Source organism: Heterodontus francisci, chromosome 35 (genome assembly GCF_036365525.1).
Source record: "Heterodontus francisci isolate sHetFra1 chromosome 35, sHetFra1.hap1, whole genome shotgun sequence".
Classification (NCBI taxonomy): domain Eukaryota; kingdom Metazoa; phylum Chordata; class Chondrichthyes; order Heterodontiformes; family Heterodontidae; genus Heterodontus; species Heterodontus francisci.
The window spans coordinates 43788556-43808388 of record NC_090405.1 but is presented as its reverse complement, the minus strand read 5'-3'; the positions used below and the strand labels follow the sequence as shown (position 1 = coordinate 43808388).

Sequence of the window (19833 nt, the reverse complement as noted above, 5' to 3'; positions counted from 1 at the left end):
TCTGGTTTTGTCAGTATGGGTAACTGTTTGTTTGGGTGGTGTGCAGGTTTGGTCTTGTAGAGGCAAATTATTATGTTGGTTGTTTTCTTTCATTTGGGCGTCACCTTACAGTGTAGGATGCTCTGCAGTCACTAAGTTACTAGATTATGACAGGCTTAAATAAGTTAGATGGGGGGAAAACTCTTCCAATTAACAAATGGTACAAGATTAGCACACAGAATGAAAGTTTTGGGCAAAAGATACAGGGGGAATATGAGGAAGCACATTTTTATGCAGCTGTAGTAATGACCTGGAATTCTGAGGAGAAATACTAATGAAAAAGCTGTTGAAAATAGAGCATTGTATTAGTTCAAACTGTAGTGGAAGCAGAGACAATCAGACAATCATTGACTTCAAGAGGATGTTGGATGGCCACCTAAGAGACTTGCAAGGGGAGTGGGGCTGACTACATTGCTCTGTGGAGAGCTGTCATGGACTCGATTGGCCGAATGGCCGCCTTCTGTGCCATAAATGACTGACTTGGCTTTATTTTTTTTATCTAAAGATGTAGAAAAGAAGGAAGCTCACTTGCAAAGGTATTGTATGGGGCGAATTGCGTTTTATTTCAGATCTTACCTCAGTTAGGAACTACTTTGCACGCAAGTGAAGTTGCTTTGAAGACACTTTGCCAATTTCGTTATCAACTTTTAGAAAGTTAAATTGAACTTGCAACTCCTTGTTTGCAGTACCATGCAGAGACAATCAAGAATGTCCGTGAGGCTACTGAAAGTTTTGCTGGGAACCCCATCAGCTACAGACCAGTTGCTATTGCTCTGGACACAAAAGGACCTGAAATCCGCACTGGACTTATCAAGGGAGTAAGTACTTTGTGTAATGCTTCAGTGCTATTCTACTTAAAATGAAGTCCCTATAGGGGACACCATTCCCCTCTGGAGGTGTGGGTGACATGACGGATGGCCAGCTACCAGTTGATCCAGTAGTTAGTGTGGTAAATCAAGGGAAAGCTGCTTGGATTTTCTGGTGTCATTGGGTCAGGTCAAAAAATAGAGTGGACAACTCTACACACTTATGCTCAGCTGACCTACTAGGTGCAGCTTGTCTGTATTGAAATTTGTTGGGATTGTTGCAAAGAATTTACCTTGTTTGCGTTTCATTTTGTGGTACAAACACTTTTGAATCAAAGGCAATTAGTAATTCATGCACTCAGCATAGCTGTCCAGTTTAATACTGTATCATACAAAGTACAGTCATAAACTGTTCAATAAAAGGCAAATACACTTCAGTGCGAAAGATATGCATTACTCTTGTGTAATTTACAGGGGCACTTTAAGATCCAGTATTTAAACTGGAGAGCTGTGAGTGCTTGAGTTTCTAATAATCTCTGGTAATCTTTGTTTTAAAAGTGATTTGTACCTGACAAAATGAAATGTGAAAAGTAAATACTATTTAGTGGGGGAAAAAAATCTCAGCAATTCATGCATGTAAGCAGCTGCTTGATTGGAAACATTGTTCTTCTGGAATATTGCCAGAAGGAGCAGCAAAGTTAATTTTAAAAAAACCTACCATAGGTGCTCTGAAATGGGAATGTCAATTTGCCATTTGTATCATTGTTGCTAATTGCCCGGTTTCGTTGCAAGTTACAAATTGCTAACATTTCCACTTTGTTAAACTGTCATACTGCTCACCAGTGGGTGGCTTTAAACTTCTATGAAGTCATACATTCCACAGTTGCATGTTTTGCATTGCAACTAGCTGATTTTGTACAACATGTAACTTTATTTGAGCATAACATCCTAAAGCTAGTTCCAGTCATCAGTTTTTGCTTTCCTCTATGCTTTAATCTTTGTCTTTGCCTAGACAGCAATTCCTCAACTTTCCATGTCCCTCTAGTTCAAGCTATAAATGTGACTTGGCAAGTACTGAGTCATTAAAGCCAATTATCATTTTTGCTGCAGAGTGGCACTGCTGAAGTTGAACTGAAGAAAGGAGCTAAACTTAAAATCACACTAGATGATGCCTATCAAGAGAAATGTGATGAAAATGTGCTGTGGTTAGACTACAAGAATCTGACTCATGTGGTTGAAAAAGGTAGTAAAATCTATGTGGATGATGGCTTAATCGCTCTCCGTGTGCTAAGCAAAGGTAAGTGCAGTAGCAAGATCTATTCTGATCTTCAGTCACCTAGAAAAGCCAAGTAGTTTTGTCAAGTTAGGTTTCTTTGTACTGAATTTCCTGTCTTCAGTAATTTTTGTCTGGCACTGAACTCTGCATCTGCCATTTAGTGTTGTCTTTTCCTTCAAAACTAAATTCAAATGCAGTTTTTTGACTTCCGTAGTTTGTGCTTTTATCTTATCAGTAAAGATGTCGAGTGTCAGACTGCACGTTTGAGCATTTAAACTGTTATCTTTTGTATTGCTCATTTTCCTCTCCTGGGCCAAATGCTGATTAGAAATGTAATTGATTCACTTCATCCTGCAAGCTTAAGCTTATTAAATAATATTAGGAGCAGTCATTGTGGTTGCTTCCCTGGTGACACATCCTCATGTCTTGTCCAGGATAAGATGCTTCCAGTCCCTGAAGTATGACATTACCATAGTGCTGCATTTATACACTTTTAGTTTTTAATAACAAAAACTCCTGAAATGTTCTGTGGCACTATGATCTATCTTCAAAGAATCGTCAGTCTAACGTATGGCCTAGTTGTCAATAAAATGTGTTTGTGTGCTTGTTAGTGGTCAGAACTATCAATCTTAAATATAAATAAAGTTTATTTCTGGCACTGTGGTAGTTCCTCTGCCTTTTGCTATGATTGTATTTGGTTACTTTCCCCTTTATGGCCTAATTAAGTGCACTTGCTTTATAAACTTTTTTTTTTATTCTGCACAGTCTGACCTGGTTTGTTTCACTACAGGTGCAGACTATTGTGAGACTGAGATTGAGAATGGAGGTTTCCTGGGTAGCAAGAAGGGTGTAAACCTGCCTGGAGCAGCGGTTGACCTTCCAGCAGTCTCTGAGAAAGATATCTCCGACTTAAAATTTGGTGTGGAGCAAGGTGTAGACATGGTGTTTGCCTCTTTCATACGCAAGGCTTCTGATGTTCGTGCTGTCCGGGAAGTGCTGGGTGAAAAAGGAAAGCGCATCAAAATTATTAGCAAAATTGAGAATCATGAAGGGGTTCGCCGGTGAGTGGCCAGTAACTACCTTCAGACCATTATCTAATACAATCAGATTTGGAGTAAATACCATAGCTATGTACTATCTTGTGTCAAATATGCAGCTTTTGGCTGGTGTCCATAATGCCACATCTGTAGCCTGTAGTTACTTGTACAGTATTTGAGCTAATTCTTCAATCTTTTTGGCTTGTAGATTAAAGAATCCAGCTCTCAGGAAACGAGAGCACTAAAATAAAAGCGAAATACTGCGGATGCTGGAATTCCGATGATGGGTCACTGACCCGAAACGTTAACTCTGCTTCTCTTTCCACAGATGCTGCCAGACCTGCTGAGTGATTCCAGCATTTCTTGTTTTTATCTCAGGAAATGAGACTTGTTCATTCCATAATGGGCTCTGTTCGTTTCAGATTGAGACGTATATTATTTTATTTAGAGATACAGCACTGAAACAGGCCCTTCGGCCCACCGAGTCTGTGCCGACCAAGAACCACCCATTTATACTCTACAGTAGTCCCATATTCCCTACCACCTACCTACACTAGGGGCAATTTACAATGGCCAATTTACCTATCACCTGCAAGTCTTTGGCGGAGAGAGGAAACCGGAGCACCCGGCGAAAACCTACGCAGTCACAGGGAGAACTTGCAAACTCCGCACAGGCAGTACCCAGAATTGAACCCGGGTCCCTGGAGCTGAGGCTGCGGTGCTAACCACTGTGCTGCCCATCTAGGTATAATTCAGAATTAAATGAACGTGTATCCAACAAATAGGTCAACACTCATACTAGAATTTAATACCATGGAATCCTCTTGGTAGCTTTTAAAATGGAAGATTTTCTCCAACTTTTATTCCTTTTTTTTTTGACACTCATGGCTCCCAACCTGTTGTAAAATTTGCTTAAACTCTTAATGAAACTGCTCATTGACAACTACTAGTCATGTTGCAACATATCTGAACCATGAAATGATGTGGCTTTTGCAGATATGAATAGTAACTTGTGCAGAAACTAATTGTACACTCTAGTGGCCTGTAAAATGGTGCACAGCAATTATTAAATGCCATTCATTATCTTCAACCTTTGAAGTACTTTGAGATTTAAGGTTTGCGCAAATCTTTGAGGCTGAATCCAGGTAAAATGAACATTTGATTTGAATCTTGTTTATTGTTTTTCAGGCTAGAAATTATTTTTTACTTCTGGATCCTATTTGACCTGGAGTCTATAGTTCTGTTTCTGCTTTGATATGCTTGCAAGCATTATGTAGAGTGAGTGGAATACCAAATGATCAATAGTAGTCTTTTCATAACTTAAAGAATGAAGTATCATTCCTCTAACTAGCCCTGAATTGGTGGTTGGCAATTATTCTAAGTATTGCTATTGCTTGATCTCCAAATGTAGAACCCAGGATGGCTGTCATAAGTTGTCTTCTCAAATGGATATTTCTCCCCTTCAGATTTGATGAGGTCCTGGAGGCTAGTGATGGTATTATGGTTGCCCGTGGAGACCTGGGTATTGAAATTCCTGGTGAGAAAGTTTTCCTTGCTCAGAAGATGATGATTGGGCGCTGCAACAGAGCTGGCAAACCTGTCATCTGCGCGACTCAAGTATGTAGTTGGCTCTTTCAAACAATATTCTGTATCAAAAATGCCGTAGCTTGCTGCTGAGTGAGTGGCCTGGAATGCTCACTGAGGGCTACATTTGAGTTCTACATTTATAATGAATTTTACAGTTTAATTGGCTTGTGTCTGAGATGAATGTCCCAAATCACTCTTACATGGAGCTGGCCTCCTTTCACAGAGGCTTGTGAAGATTAATTGCTGTTTAGTTTAGTTCTGAAAACCAAAAAGCTTAACTATAAAGACATTCAGATTTCTGTGGTTCTAAATTAGAATGCACAAGATTCTCAGATTATGCTAAGTTGAAACTGAAGTGAAATTTTTAAAGGGGGAGAAAAACTAGTTGTTCTCCAGGTGGGGATGTTAACTTCAGAAATGTAACTTCCGTTTCATTGCTCAGATCAGGATTTAACCCCTTTTAGTTGGTGTGGTTATGCAGATCAAAACTTTGTTGTAACTGTACCAGTGCTTCTGTTTGACAGTTGGTATCTGAATAAGATTGTCAAATATTGGATGAGTGATTATAGCTTTGTCCAAACAAATTTCACTTGGCAACTTGTTCTCCTTTGCTTGATTGGCTCTGTTCATTCTCTGGATTATATTTAAATGGAAGTCCCAGAAGTTAAATTCCAGTGCATGACCCAGTTGATTCTGTGTGTTCTGCAGCGGCAAAACTTTCCAATGGAAATGCTTGCACTAATCTGTAACTATAGGTCTGTATGTATGTTTCTCGTGGCTGTAACTTGTTCTCCTTGACTGGAAGCATCAAGAAAACTGGTCATGGGACAAGGTGTTGCATCTCTACTTCTGATCACATAAATACCACTGAAGTGGTTAGCAAATGCTGCTACCTTGGGCCCATGGTGACAGGCAACCTGTCCCTTGACGCAGAGGTCTGTACATATGGAAAGTGGCTACCACCTTTTGGCCAACTCTCAACACATGAGATAACGCCACACTGACCCTTCGGACCAAGCTAATGATTTATAAGGCCTGTGTTCTCAGTACCTCGCTGTATGGCTACAAAACGACATGGGCAACTTGCAGCTACCATGAAAGGAAGCTCAATTTCTGTCTTTGGCTGTGGTGCTTTATGGGTGTATCCTGGCAGGGCAAAGTCACAAATGTGGCATGCCTCTCATAGGCAGAGCTCCAAGTGCATTGGCACTAATCAAACTGAGGCGTCTTTGGTGGATGGAAGACTGTCGCATACCCAAAGACCTTCTGTATGGTGAGGTAGCCAGGACCAGACAACCAAAGTTCTGCTTCAAAAATGCTTGTAAGCATGATGTGAAGGCCCTAAATGTCGACTATTGCAATAGGAAGTCACGTGCTGATGAAAGAGGGAAGTGGTGACGCATCCTGTGTGGTAGCGTGCACTACTATGATAACCAAATGCTTGGCAACAGGTGACAGTCAAAAACAACAGTCGTATGGCAGAAACTGCACCTCCAGGATTGGCCTCCACAGCCATTAGCAAAGGTGCACTGAAGACACCACCTAAATGGATTGTTTGCATATCCATCTTTCATAGATGAAAGGATGGCAACCCACCATATGTAGACAGTTATTGTGGAATAACTTTGTATTTTAAGTTCTAGATTTCTTTGGGCAGGGGGGAGTGGTCTCCACATTAAATCTTTTAATTTAGTATAGTGCTGTGCTTTAACAAAGCTGCTAGAACTTTCATAGTTATCCAGTTTAAGGTTAGAGATTTTAACAGGCTTATACTTGGAAGTGCACTCTTCGTATATACTGAGGGTTATGATTTCAAATCTTAATTGTATAGTGAAGTGGACCCTTTGAGCTTGACGTGTTTGCTCCTGACCATCTTCATCGAATGTCTTTATACCCTTGGATTTTCTCCTCTTTCAGATGTTGGAGAGCATGATCAAGAAACCCAGACCCACCCGAGCTGAGGGCAGTGATGTAGCTAATGCTGTACTAGATGGTGCAGACTGTATCATGCTGTCTGGAGAGACTGCAAAAGGAGACTACCCCCTTGAGGCTGTAAAAATGCAGCACCTGGTATGTAGTTGACTGTAATCTTGTGACTTAACCACTTGTTTTTGAAGCAGTTATTACTTGATAAAGTAGATTAATTTACTTTAGGAACTAATGAATGTCAAAGTAGTGTAAAACTCCTACTTCCAGTTCCTATCAGGAAGTTGAGGGGAAACAATTTGGGAAAAGTGGCATTAGTGCAATGACTTTGCAACAATATTAATGTTGCATTTGCAGTTCCAATCTTTTTCCAGTCTGCATGTTCCTGGTTTGTTGAACTGTTGAATTAAATATTAGTGATCAAAATAGTTGCACATGCTTTGCTTTCTGCCATGGGGCTACTGGATATTTGTTCAATTCACCTTAACCACCTGATAGCAATTTGATTGATTTGCATCTGACTAATTGTCATTTCATCGCATTGCCAGATCAATGTAATTGGTTTTACATGAAAAGTCATACTGAATCTGCCATGCTTGCAGTAGTGGAAAAATGTCAGCAAGTAAAAATGAGATCAGTGGGTTAAAATGTGCTATACAGGATGATTTGAGTCATGCAGTCCTTCTATGTTTCTGGGCATTTTCACTTTACTGCTGCAGGCCATAAACATGTATGAAAATGGTTGACTGGAAAAGACTAGTTAGTCCATCAGGCCTGTTCAGTGCTGGTCATGAGGCAACTTAATCACACCATGGAACTCCATCTGTTGCGCCTCAGCCTGCTGCACTATCTCATGGGTGAGATTTTAAAAAGTTTAAAATCATTTTGGGGTTAGGAAAGAGGGAGAAACAGCAATCCTATAACATCTGAAAGTGAGCGCACATGATCCAGGTGACCATATTGGTTGGAGATATCCCTGCGCTGTCCCCACAACACTGCACTGTCAATCTTGGTTTGCAACACGTCCAGCTCTTTTGAATCTGGACTTGTCTGAGCAGCAACCAACTTGTTCCATAAGTTGATAAATTTTCTGAAGAGAATAAACCCCTGACATTTAACCTAGTTCATGCCTTACAAAGCTTGCGTTCATGTCCCTGGTTCTCCATAACTCGTCCAATTCATGGTCCATCCAATGGAACCAATTCTAATTTTATTACCTTGACTTCAGTCGAATATCAGTCTAAAACTTCTAGAATAATGAGCCCCAGCACTGTCGCCTTTGTGATTTAAGAGCCTTTAAACTGGTAGCATTCCTCTGAACCTTTGTCACTCACCTGAGAGCTAAAACTGAACACCATCTAGGTGAGGCCTAATCTAAGGTCTTGTGTGGGAACAGTATTTAATGTTTATTTCCATTACATGCTTGCAGTCTTTGCTCCTGCAATAGCTTTGAGGCGCTAGGTACAAGCATTGATTATGTATTATGACCCCTAGGTGTCCCACTCTGAAGCCTTGAGTTTGCAACCCTGCATGGTGTATATATGCTTGGTCCCATCCACTTGTGCAACTGCATTAATCTATATTAAGTGACGTGCTGGACCTATTTTATCCCATGGCATCTAACCTGCTTTGCTCATCTGGGGTCCAAAGACAGTACTGTCTCCTCCACTTCAGTGCCCCACCCCCACCATGGCTTCATCCAGATCACTGAAGAGCAATGAATACCCATTCTTACAGGACTTGTAGTAACAGGTGCCCATGCAGAATCACTTCTGTTAAACACTTATCCCTACAGGAATGCAACCAATTCACTAGCAATGTGTTCGCTAATCCCACAGCAGGGCTCTATCAAGTAGCCTATTGTGTGGTTCATTGTTTTCCTTGATTGACAGAAGCTTTTGCCAGTTTCAACTGGGCTACCTGCATCACCAGCCTGGTGATTTCACCAAAAAGTGTTGATACGACTACCTTTTCTAAAAGCTGAGTGTTTCTGATGACTGCTTCTGTCAAGGTCATCCAGCGCAGGTATGGTTGGAAGGATCTGCAGTAGCTAACTGTTAAAAGCCAGTTAAAACACCATGTCTGCAGTGGAATGCTCACATTCTATTTGAAGTGATGGTCTTTAGCTTTGCTGTAGTATTCATCCTCCAACATTGGTGCATGCCAGGATTAGCTTAATGAGACATACAATCTGCCTTACTGCAACAGGAAATATCAACAATGACTTGGCAAGCTTGACTGCATAAATAGGTTCTGTTCGCAAATATCAATCTTTCCATAAGTCTTGAAGTGGGAAGTATTGGTGTAGAACACTCAAATCAACTTTAATATTTGGTTCTATTGTAATGAAAGCTTTAGATTTCACATGGTGCAGTCTTCAAATTTGAAACATAACAGTAACCAAACCCAATATTTTAATTGTCAGCTGAAAACTGGATAAAGCAAAGTGAAATAAAATGAGCACATTTTGCACTTGATGGGTGGCCAGTTTAATCAACTTGTGCAAACGCAGGTTTGCTCTATCCCAAATTTTGCAGCATTTACAGCAAGCGATGACATTTAAATTCTCCGTGCTATGGTGACTTTGGTCTACTGACAGTTACTGTGCTTGTACTGAGTAATCCAATAGTTTGCATTAAGCAATGTAAATAAGTGCAAATTTGATGCTTAAAATTAAGTGGACTACATATGGCTGCAATTGAAGATTTAACTCATCCAGGTTTTTCTTTTGGTTGCATGAACTCTGGTTGGTTGATTCATTGTATGAATGTGGAGACACTGCAGTCAACCTTCTGTCAAACCTGCAATAGCTTTGCCCAAACTGCTGCACTAATGTAACGAAGGGAGTTTTGGCTGTTACTTCGTCCCTTTGCAGTGAATTCTGTCTTGCATTGCAAGTACTTAATTTTGCCTAATAGGTTAAAACATTGAGCATAGCTGCTTTCAAAATGGCCGTTATTGTACACTCTCCGTGCAATAATCCAATTTTAGACATGGCTCTGCAGTTGACATGGGCAAATTCATTAGAGCCACCTGTTGCTGTGCTTCTTTATTCCATTGGGGAAATGGGACAGTCTAGCCTGTAAGCCCCTGCATCTGATTTGTTTTTGAAATCTCAACCCACAGCTTTTTGTCTGCTCTCTACCTGCTCCCTCAGTCTTTAGTGCTTCACATTCAGCTTGGTCATTAGTTTGGGCTTGCTTCGATGGTTTAGTGCTCAGGCTAGTAAGCAAGTGCAATTAATTGGAGAGGGAGGTCCTGCTGGACTGACTGACTATAGTATTCGGACAAAGTGAATAGCCGTCTGCTCCTAGAGGTTGAAATATTTTTGTAGATTGTTGAGCGGTCATGTAGAACTTCTAAAGCAAGGACTTGGTACCTTTCACCAATCACTCGAGAACTGTATTAGATTGACTGATTTTAACATCATGCTTATTGGCAGGGTCAACATTTCTACTATAAACTTGGTCAGTTTCATCAGTGTTTGCTTTGCTAATCCTGCATTCAGCCATGCAGCTCCTCACTGCTAGCTTGCTAATGCTGCTTTCAGTCATGCAGACCCAAGAAGTTGACTGAGATCTTTAGGCAATTGAAAACAGCATTAAATGTTCAGCCTTCTGGTAATCTGAGGAAACAAAGCATCCTCTAATGGGATTTGGAAGATGTATGGGTTACATTGCTTTATCATGAGTCTTGATGCATGAGAGTGTTCAGTCTTAAATTGGCATTTAACTTGTGTGTACCCCTGAGCAAACCTTAAAACTAGAAAGGAAGTATAGTTGGTAAATATTGAATCCTAGTACCATTAATCTCCCAGAGAGCTGCTTTAAATTTGAGTGGTGCAATTTTTTTTCATCTGACTATATGGAGCATGCATTCTAGTGGTACACTAACAGTTGCTGTTCCACAGGAGTAGTAGGGCCCAACTGAAGTCAAGAGGCTGAATTTGTTAGATTCTTTCACTCTATGCCCCCTTGATTAAGTGCATATTTTCAATGAAAGCATCTCCAGTGAAGGAACAAATTGTCTGGATTGAGACGCAGGAAGAACCCGGCTTTAAATCGTGGAAAATTGGGCACAAAGAATTTGTGTGAAATTCTAACATCAAAATTTCCAATTTCCTTTCTTTGTGCTAATTGGTCACACTTATCCCAACACCCCTTAAGTTACAAAGCCTTGCATGAGTTGCCTGCAGTTGCACTTGATCAGAGGCTCTTCCAATTGTGGCAAGATTTTCAAACACACAGGCACCCATAGTCCCATATCAGTTGCTGCAAGTATTGAAGCCATTCTGTTTAATATAGACAGATATTTTCCTGTTTTTATTTTAATGAGGAATAACATTGGCTCTTCCTGGCATGTTTCTGCTTGCTCTTGAGAACCACTGGTGTCCTGGGGTGTGAAACATCACTAGCAAGATTGCCCCAGACACTACCTGACCTGGACTTGAAAGTAATGGCATTGTGTAGAAGAATCAAATTGTTTGTTGCCCAGCCACAATAACGTAATGGAAGTTATCTAGTTATTGTCCACTCCACTCCAGCTGAAAGTTTACTGGCTGGTATATTTCTTGCAGGTTAGCTGTTGGAGTGTAAAATAAGATGTCCTAACATTTTCAAACAAATTCTACCAAGTTATATTTTGCATGAAGATTTGGGCAACAAATTGCTCAATCTACAAGAGCTAACTGAATTTCTTGAAGGGTTTAAATTTTTCAGCTTTATACAACATAGAAACATATAAAATAGGAGTAGGCCATTCGGGCCTGCTCCACCATTCAAAATAGATCATGGCTGATCATCTAATTCAGTACCCTGTTTCTACTTTCTCCCCATATCCCTTGATCCCTTTGGCATTAAATACAAGAAGCAGATGAGTCCAGAGTAGTTCTTGCCCCAGCTATAGCAAATATTTTGCTTCAGTGGTGACAAATGTGCATTTTGGTCTTGCTAATCACTCAGCTGCAATTTATAGTAGTGAGATCACCTAGAAGAGGCATGACAAAGCATTAATTTAATAAAATGATCTTTTACCCTTCCAACCTGGATTCAAAACTATTTTTGTGCCCTCTACCAAGCAAGAAAAAATATGTAATTTATATTCATGGGCTTGTACTGCTTTGCTCAGCGCACTGGCTCATTGCAGTTTTTTCAAAAAGTTTGCTCACTTGGAACTTTGGCTGGAAACTCCCCATAGCATGGGTATGAAAAGTGTTTAACCAATATCCTGGTGTGGAATCAAACTTTGCATTTTTCTTTTGAAGTTTTTGAACCCAATTCCATATCACAGGACCTGTGATCTTTCAGTTTATAAACCTCTTGGTACATGGGAGCAATTCAAGTTCCAAATGAAGAATCGGGATGTTTCAACAGCACTTTACTGGAAAATTTTGTGGTACCAAATTTTTTCTTGTTTTTTCTCCTCCCCGTCTGCCCGTCTCTCTCCTCCTCTTCCTCCTCCTCCTCCTCTCTTTCTCCCTCCCCCCACCAGCCAAATCTCACATCTGAGTTATGCAAGGACCTGTCCAGTCCTAGTAAATCAGTAGACCAATTAACAGTGCTAGTTGCCACTACAATTTGCCTTGAGTTCTAACTTTCTAATTGAGCACTAAATTTGCATGTATTGAGCTTATTCTTTTGCATGATCTAGAGCACTGGCATGTTTAGGTGGCAGTTGTGCAACATGTATGCAATGGCTAGAGACCATAACTGAATAAAACACTTCCCAAGTTGGATCTGTACAGATTGACCACTTTGCCAATTAAAAATTACATTTCAGCATTGGTTACAAATATCTGGTACAGATTCTTTGCAGGTTGAATATGGGAACAATGCCCTTCTAATTTTAATGAGATCTGGACTTTGTTCTTAGAGAAGCATCAAAACACAAGTGGGCTTTTATTCTCATTCTGCTTAAATATTCCTGCTGTGAAAATGTTGCACAACTACCTAAATCTTGCTTTCACTAATGTATCATGTAAATCTGACTCTCTTGCATCTTTCTCTGTTCCTGTCTTATTTTGTGGCCCACAGATAGCTCGTGAGGCAGAGGCTGCAATGTATCACCGACAGATGTATTTGGAGATCTCTCATCTCGCGCCTCCTATGGTAGACACTACGGAGACTGCTGCCGTTGGCGCTGTGCAGGCCTCTTTTAAATGCCTTGCTGCTGGTATTATAGTCTTGACCAAATCTGGCAGGTAGAGTAGCAAATGAGGAGTACTACTGTGCAGAAGGTTTAGAATTAACCATTTTCTCCTTGCAGGCTTCTGGTTGTTCAATGGCCTGGCAGCTGCATAAGCAACTATTTACAAAGCTATTCTAACTGGCATTGGGGAAATTTGAAGTATAATGGGCTGGGTATATGAAATGACCAGAGTGTCCTTTCATTGATCCAGAAGGAATCTTTCCAATCTTAGTTTTATCCAGCTGCCAGGTGAGCAAGAGTTGGCTATGTCCAACAATGGGAGCACATCAACTGTACTGAAGGAAGGCTGGAAGGTAGGTGAAGGCAGTCTGAAACTCAGTGCGCAAGGTGTAGGCAGGATGAATGGAGCAGAAGTGGTGACTGACCGGAATGTTCCCTTCCCTGGTGCTGTTTTATGTGGCATCTGCAGATTGCTCGTGAGGCTGAGGCTGCCATGTACCACAGGCAGCTATTCGAAGAGCTGCGTCGCCTAGCACCCCTCTCCCGAGATCCATCAGAAGTAGCAGCCATTGGTGCCGTGGAGGCCTCTTTCAAGTGCTGTGCTGCAGCTGTGGTAGTGCTGACTAAGTCTGGAAGGTAGGAATAATTCCATTGCTTGTCCCTGAACTGTTGACATTTCGCTAGCCTATTTTTGTCATCCAGCTGGTTATCCTCCTTACAGGGTGCTTAGGCAGGCCAAATTGCAAATGTCAGTCTGATTTTAAACTGTAGATGTTTGTAGTACTTCATTTAACATTATGTTGCAAGGCCATATTTTGTGCACTTAATGTTGCATTCAGTACTTGGTACATACTTTTTGCAGATGTAATTTGAAGCTGGTGTTTAACCAAGTAAAAACCTGAGCATTGACTTGTGGATTTCTTGCTGTTGCAACTGGACCTAAAATCTACTTTTGTATTGGATCTTCAAAGTACAGCTGCTTTTTCATTCTGGACCAGAGGAGCAACCAGTAAATGGCCACTGGCACTTGAGCCTGTCAATGGCACAAAAAGACATTACTAGTCTCTCTTGAATCACTTTTGGCCTTTATTACTGGGGTTTCCTGTTTGTTTAGAGTAGAAGTAAATCTTCAGACAATCGTGAGTCCTCATCAATGTTTGTGGGAGTGCCTCCATAGACCAGTGAATATTGATGCATGTGCATTAATTTTACCAATTACTGGTTAACTACAACTGTTCTCTAACTTTTTGAAATGCTTGCTGCCATGCTTAATGGTGTATTTAGCTACACTTGGTCCTCCAGATTTAAAGAACTTAGTCTTGGCTTCGGGTTACCTCCTTACTGAAGTGTGCTCCCTGCTACCATCTATCCTCATGCCTTTCATTTCTTGCCCACCCACATTAGATAGTGCATGTAATTCTATTGCCTAAAGTTGGAATTACAAGACTTGGTGGCCTTAGACCACCTGTTGTACAATTCTCCTGATTTTCCTTTTCACTGACTTCAAAGGTGTATAATGACTGCTAATTAGATTTTGACAATTTTACACTTTGAGCAGAAAGCTCAATGACTCATTGCCCCACAGAATCTATAAAATAGAAACAAGCCCTTTGGCCCAACTGGTCTATGCCAGGGTTTTTATATACTATAAGTCTCCTTCCACTGTAATTACCTCATACCAACTTTCACCCATGTATCTTTTTTTTTTCCCCTCGACATATGCATCAAGCCTCCCCTATCTGCATCAAGCACTCCATGTGGTACTGAGTTTCAATCTCTCCCCTCTAAAAATTTCAGCTAATGCTTTTTGACCTCTTTGTGGCTAGCTTGCATTTGTGCCCCAGTGTTGCAGGCTCAAGTTGGAACAATTTCTCTGCATCTGCACAAAACACTTCCTAATCTATCAGGCCTCCTCTTGGGCTCTTTTTTTTTTTCTGATATACAGACTCAGCCTGCCTTGATAAGTGCATCATTTGATTTCTGCAAACATCCTTAAACCTTTTTCTGCACTTCCTCTGGTGTCTTGAACATCCTTTTCTTAGTACAGTGACCAGAAGTGCAGTGCTACTCCTGTGGACTAACCAAGCTTTTTTTTATGGCATTCTATTCCTCTACAAATGAAGTCCAGTTCTTTACAACTTTAACTTGTGTTGCTACTTTCAGCTATTTATCTCATTTATCGCTTGATCATCTACCCATTAAGTTTCATGGCCTACCAAAATGAATAACCTCACTTTATTTTGAATTTCATTTGCCATTTTGCTGCGCACTCTGCAAGCCTTTCTGTATTTTGGTTAAGCTCTTTGCTATGTTCACCACCACCCCCCACAAAATGTGGTGTAATCTCCAAGTTGAGTCTAAATCACTTGTATGTACAGTGAACAACCTTTCTACTAGAGAAAGTTTCCTTAACTCTATCCTCTATTGTGTTGTAGGCATCTTTTTAATCCATTCTGTCTTGTCCCAGATTTCCACTTGCCTTGACCTTTTGTCATGGGTCTCTGCGACATCTTTCTCAAGCTTCCTGGAAAAATCTATACTACATTCACTGCATTGTCCATGACTGAAGAATTCAGTACAATCAAAAGATGACTGACCTTTTGAGATCCAGTCTGATTTTACTTTATCTCTTAATACGTTATCTGTTCAAGTTTCTAATATCTTCATTACCACTGAAGTTGAGCTAACTGGTCTAGTTTTTTGGGTTAGTTACATCTTTAAGATAAGAATTAGATTTGCTACTCACCAGTTCTATGGCAATGTTGCTTCTATTAAATTTGGATACTAGTGTTAGCTTCTCCCTACCTGGACCAAGGGCTTTATCCTCAAGTTTATCTAGTATCTCCTTTTTTCAGTCTTTACTATCACCTTTGCCTTCTATCAACATTTCTTTTTTAGGTCATTTTTTAATGAGACCATTTAGTCTCTTGGACTTTTCATCCCTTAGTGATATTTTGTTAACTTGTGTGCCTATGGAGTACTTTGTGTTCATTTTCATATTTCTTGTCTTCCCAATTGTCTAACTTTTTCTGAACTGCTCATATTGCCCTTTTAGTCATTTATTTGCAGATGCCTTTCTTTGGAATCACTCTTATCCTCACCCCTGTTAAATATCTGACGTTGCATTCTCTCCATCTAGCGTGCTGACTTGGCTGGTTTGTGGCAGCAGTGGTGGTAGTGTTCAGTTTACATTGCCATGTTGCAGCACTGTTTGTTTTTTTCTCCCCCACCTGTCTCAACTGGACTTTAACAAGATTGTGTGGCTTTGGTGGAATCTTTAGATGTTTCACATGCTGATGTGTCCAGGTTTTTGTAACTCTCGATTTTCATAGCTGTATAAAAGTGAACACAGCTGTTACTGTAGTCTTAACAAGCTTTTCTTTGGATTGAAATGGAGTAATGCAGGCAGCTGTTTGCATTTCATTTTTTGAAGTGGCGGATTCTGTAGTGCAACAGTGTAGAGCAGAATGCTGAAGTATATATTAAAAAAAAAATTTAGCTGCCCCCAGCACTGAGGTTTACATTGGGCTGTTGGCTAATTCACTTATTTTAGCTGGGAATTAACTATTTGAATATTGTTTCTTTCTCTATGCAACTGTTGTGTAATGCAGTAATCATTTCTTTGTTTCCAATTTTGGTTCCTTCATATTTTTCAAGTGTGATGTAATCAGGACTACAAATTACATTTAGTTGCCCAAATTTGGATTGACTTTTTTTTGCTGGACAACTTAGTGATCCTTTTGTTAGACAGGCTTCATAATAGGGGCTTGGATTGAATACAGCTGCTTGCTGTCAGTATGAATACTTCAGGTGCCACTGGCCCCAAGTCTGCTGCATGGCCAAAATAAATTCATTTTTTTAGAAATTGCAGCCCAGCTATATATTAGGCTTAAACTGGTTTGTCCCCTGGGCCAAATGTCTTCCTAATCTTTTTAGATGGAAAGGCAAGTAAAATAGCATTGGATGCACTGACTTGGTCAATTTCTTTTATGCACTGAATTTCAAATTGGGATTTATCAAATAACACTAATTCAAGCTGAGCACTTCAATGTCCTGAATGAAGCCCTTGCGTTCCAATTCGTTGCAAATGAATCTAGTCTTGCTGCTCAGTTGGTGAATGTTAATTAAGAACTAGATGGTTGTGTTTTGACCAACGTTTAGGTAGAAGTCTGTCATGACATTATTCATGCAAGTCACGATGGGAAGTATAGAGCAAAATTACGCAATGACAAACTTAAATTCCTGATCTGTTGCATATAATTATTCTGGGGGCTACTTTGGAAAATAAGTAGGATTGTTTTGGGGTATGCAGAAAACTGACCTCAGGCTATTGCCTGCACGGCAGTAATGTTTCCAGTTGGCAAAATTGCAGAACTTGCATACTTATATTGGTTAAGTGCCAGCTTTTTATCTTCCTTGCTTCTTCCAGACCTGGAAATTGGGTGCTATGGAAAGAGCTGGTTTATTTTTCTGCTTGCAATTAGACTAATTTCAGACCAGAATTTGATCTAGACTTGCCTTTTGCACATTAAGATTTTTAATTTTTGGGGCTTGCAAGTTGCTAAACACTTTTGTTCCTGGGATGTGGGTGTCGCTGGTTAGGCCAGCATTTATTGACTGACCCTAATCGCCTTTGAGAAGGTGGTGGTGAGCTGCTTTGCTGCTTTCTTGAACTGCTGCAGTCTGTATGGGGTATGTACACCTACAGTGTTGGGAAGGGAGTTCCAGGATTTTGACCCAGTGACGGTGAAGGAACAGTGATATAGTTCGAAGTCAGGATGGTGTGGCTTAAAGGGGAACTTGCAGGTGGTGGTCCCATACATCTGCCCTCCTCCTTCTAAGTGGTCAAGGTCGCAGGTTTGGAAGGTGCTGTCTAAGGAGCCTTGGTGCGTTGCTTGGTGTGGACTGCGAATGGTTAGTGAGGGGAAACGAGGCAGCTGGGACCTGACTGAAAAGGGCAAGCAGCTGTGCATCTCCTGAACCAATCTGCTGGATTGAGACATAATACCTGAGGAAGAAATGTGAAGCGGGTTAATGCCAAATCAGGAGTGAGGAAAAGAAATGGGTTGAGAAGAGATGGGAAAAGTTTAGGTTTAAAATTTACAGTTTTAACTTCCAGTTAATAACTGAAGGAATGAGATTATACAAGTGTAATTAATTTTTTTTTGTTTTTCAGCTAGAGGCTGGCTGTGATTGCATCACATAATGAAAGACGACATTAGCCTTGTAACAGACTGCTGGCTATTTATTGCTCTTGCAAAATTAACTTTACAATTCAAGGTTTTGGGTTTGATCCAAATATTAAAATTAAGGAATCCATATCCCCTGTACCGCAAAGGAGGAAGGAAATTGGCATTTCTGGTTCCATGCTGACAGTAAAGATGGGGTTGACTTCGGCAATGCAATTCTGTTGATTCACCTGCTGATAACTTGCTGTCTCAATAATAGTCTGTTGAAACATTGGGGCTGCAAGCACCTGTGGCACTCAGCATGCGATAGTACCTTCAGCAGAATTGAGTGAAATGCATATTGGCCCTTAAACCTGCAGACAGAGCAACTAAATGCTTATGATGCAACAGTCGGGCTATTAATTCAGACCAAGTCGAACGCTGTTTAAGACAGTGAGCAGGTCATATCCTTAAAGATTCAATTTAAATCTATTCAAATGGAATTGATTTGAAAATCTCTGTTGCAAAATCTTACTGTTCTACCCCATTACTTTGAGTATTAATGTTGCTATTTTTGCTTAGGTCTGCACACCTGGTATCTAGATACCGCCCACGAGCTCCCATCATTGCTGTAACTCGTGAAGCTCAGACAGCACGTCAGGCCCACCTTTACCGTGGTATTTTCCCTGTCCTCTTCAAGCCACCAGCTGATGCAGTGTGGTCTGATGATGTTGACCACAGGGTGAATTTTGCCATGGATGTTGGTAAGTTGAGCACAGCAGTAAGTGCATTTTCTTAGTGGGGGGGCTAAAGCTGTTCCTTTAGAGGGAGAAAGCCACATAAAGCTTTGGAAATGGATTTCAGCAACACTGTTTTTTATTATGTATAGTTACTTGAATCCTTTTAACTCGCAGGCAAGACTCGTGGTTTCTTCAAGTCCTGTGACCTGGTGATTGTGCTGACAGGCTGGCGCCCAGGATCTGGTTCCACCAACACCATGCGTGTACTGCAAGTGCCCTGAATGTGTAGGATCTCATTTGATGTCTCCTGCAGTACCACCTCCCTTTAGGCAGCTGCAGCTTTGGGTACTGCAGAGCAGCTGCCAGCTGCTAACCTTCAAGCACCTCCACTTAAGCAAATAAGAATGCAGCATTCTTGTTCATAACATCTGCTCCTGATCACTTTGTTCTCATGTACTGCACCTGACTGTCCGATGTAAGACTATTATATAAATGTTTCAGTCAGTGTGCATTGTTGTATGAAGTGCACCATACCTTTGCAAATCCTTATTTATATTTGTGATTGAGACCTTTATATAAAAAGTGTCCAATAATGCACCTTGGTATTAATCAGACAGGACTTTAATTAAATTAATTGTGCATTATTCAGACACTATACAATTCTGTTTAAATTGTACCTGATTTTCAATGTCCAAGATTAGACCAGATGTTTCACTTGGTACAACATGCTTTTGTGAATATAGGAGTAGAATGCAGTTTAATTGCACATTTGTGGATGACATCAATAAAAGCTAGCTCCCACAAGTTACACCAGTTGTCTCATAATTTTCAAACGCAATCAAAGGGTAGCTGCTTTAGACTTGGATGCTAGGAATATTCTGAATACTGTAGACATTGGACCATATGAACTAGCAAGTCTTGTTTACAAGTATCATCTTGGGTTAAGCACAGTTGAGACTGCAGATTTTTGATGCCAAATACTGAAAGATCTTAAGCACTCAGACTTGGTGCATCACTTGTAGCATTCTTGCAACATTGAAGGAAACTTGAATGTTGTCATACATGTATAATGGTGTTGCTATAAAGCAATATACCACATAGTAGACT

At 40.5% G+C, this 19833-nt stretch overlaps 1 protein-coding gene across 2 annotated transcripts in view; it reads left to right on the top strand.

Annotated features, from left to right (window-relative positions):
- pkma (pyruvate kinase M1/2a) overlaps nt 1-19534 on the top strand; it is a 40667-nt gene extending 21133 nt beyond the window's left edge. For both annotated transcript variants that reach the window (XM_068015438.1, XM_068015437.1), the window contains exons 4-11: nt 726-857; nt 1956-2142; nt 2912-3182; nt 4625-4775; nt 6663-6815; nt 13288-13454; nt 18569-18750; nt 18901-19534. In XM_068015438.1, coding sequence (XP_067871539.1) covers nt 726-857; nt 1956-2142; nt 2912-3182; nt 4625-4775; nt 6663-6815; nt 13288-13454; nt 18569-18750; nt 18901-19007 — 1350 coding nt within the window. In that variant the 3' untranslated portion in view covers nt 19008-19534. The remainder of the gene's footprint in view (nt 1-725; nt 858-1955; nt 2143-2911; nt 3183-4624; nt 4776-6662; nt 6816-13287; nt 13455-18568; nt 18751-18900) is intronic.
- The last annotated feature ends 299 nt before the right edge of the window (nt 19535-19833 follow it).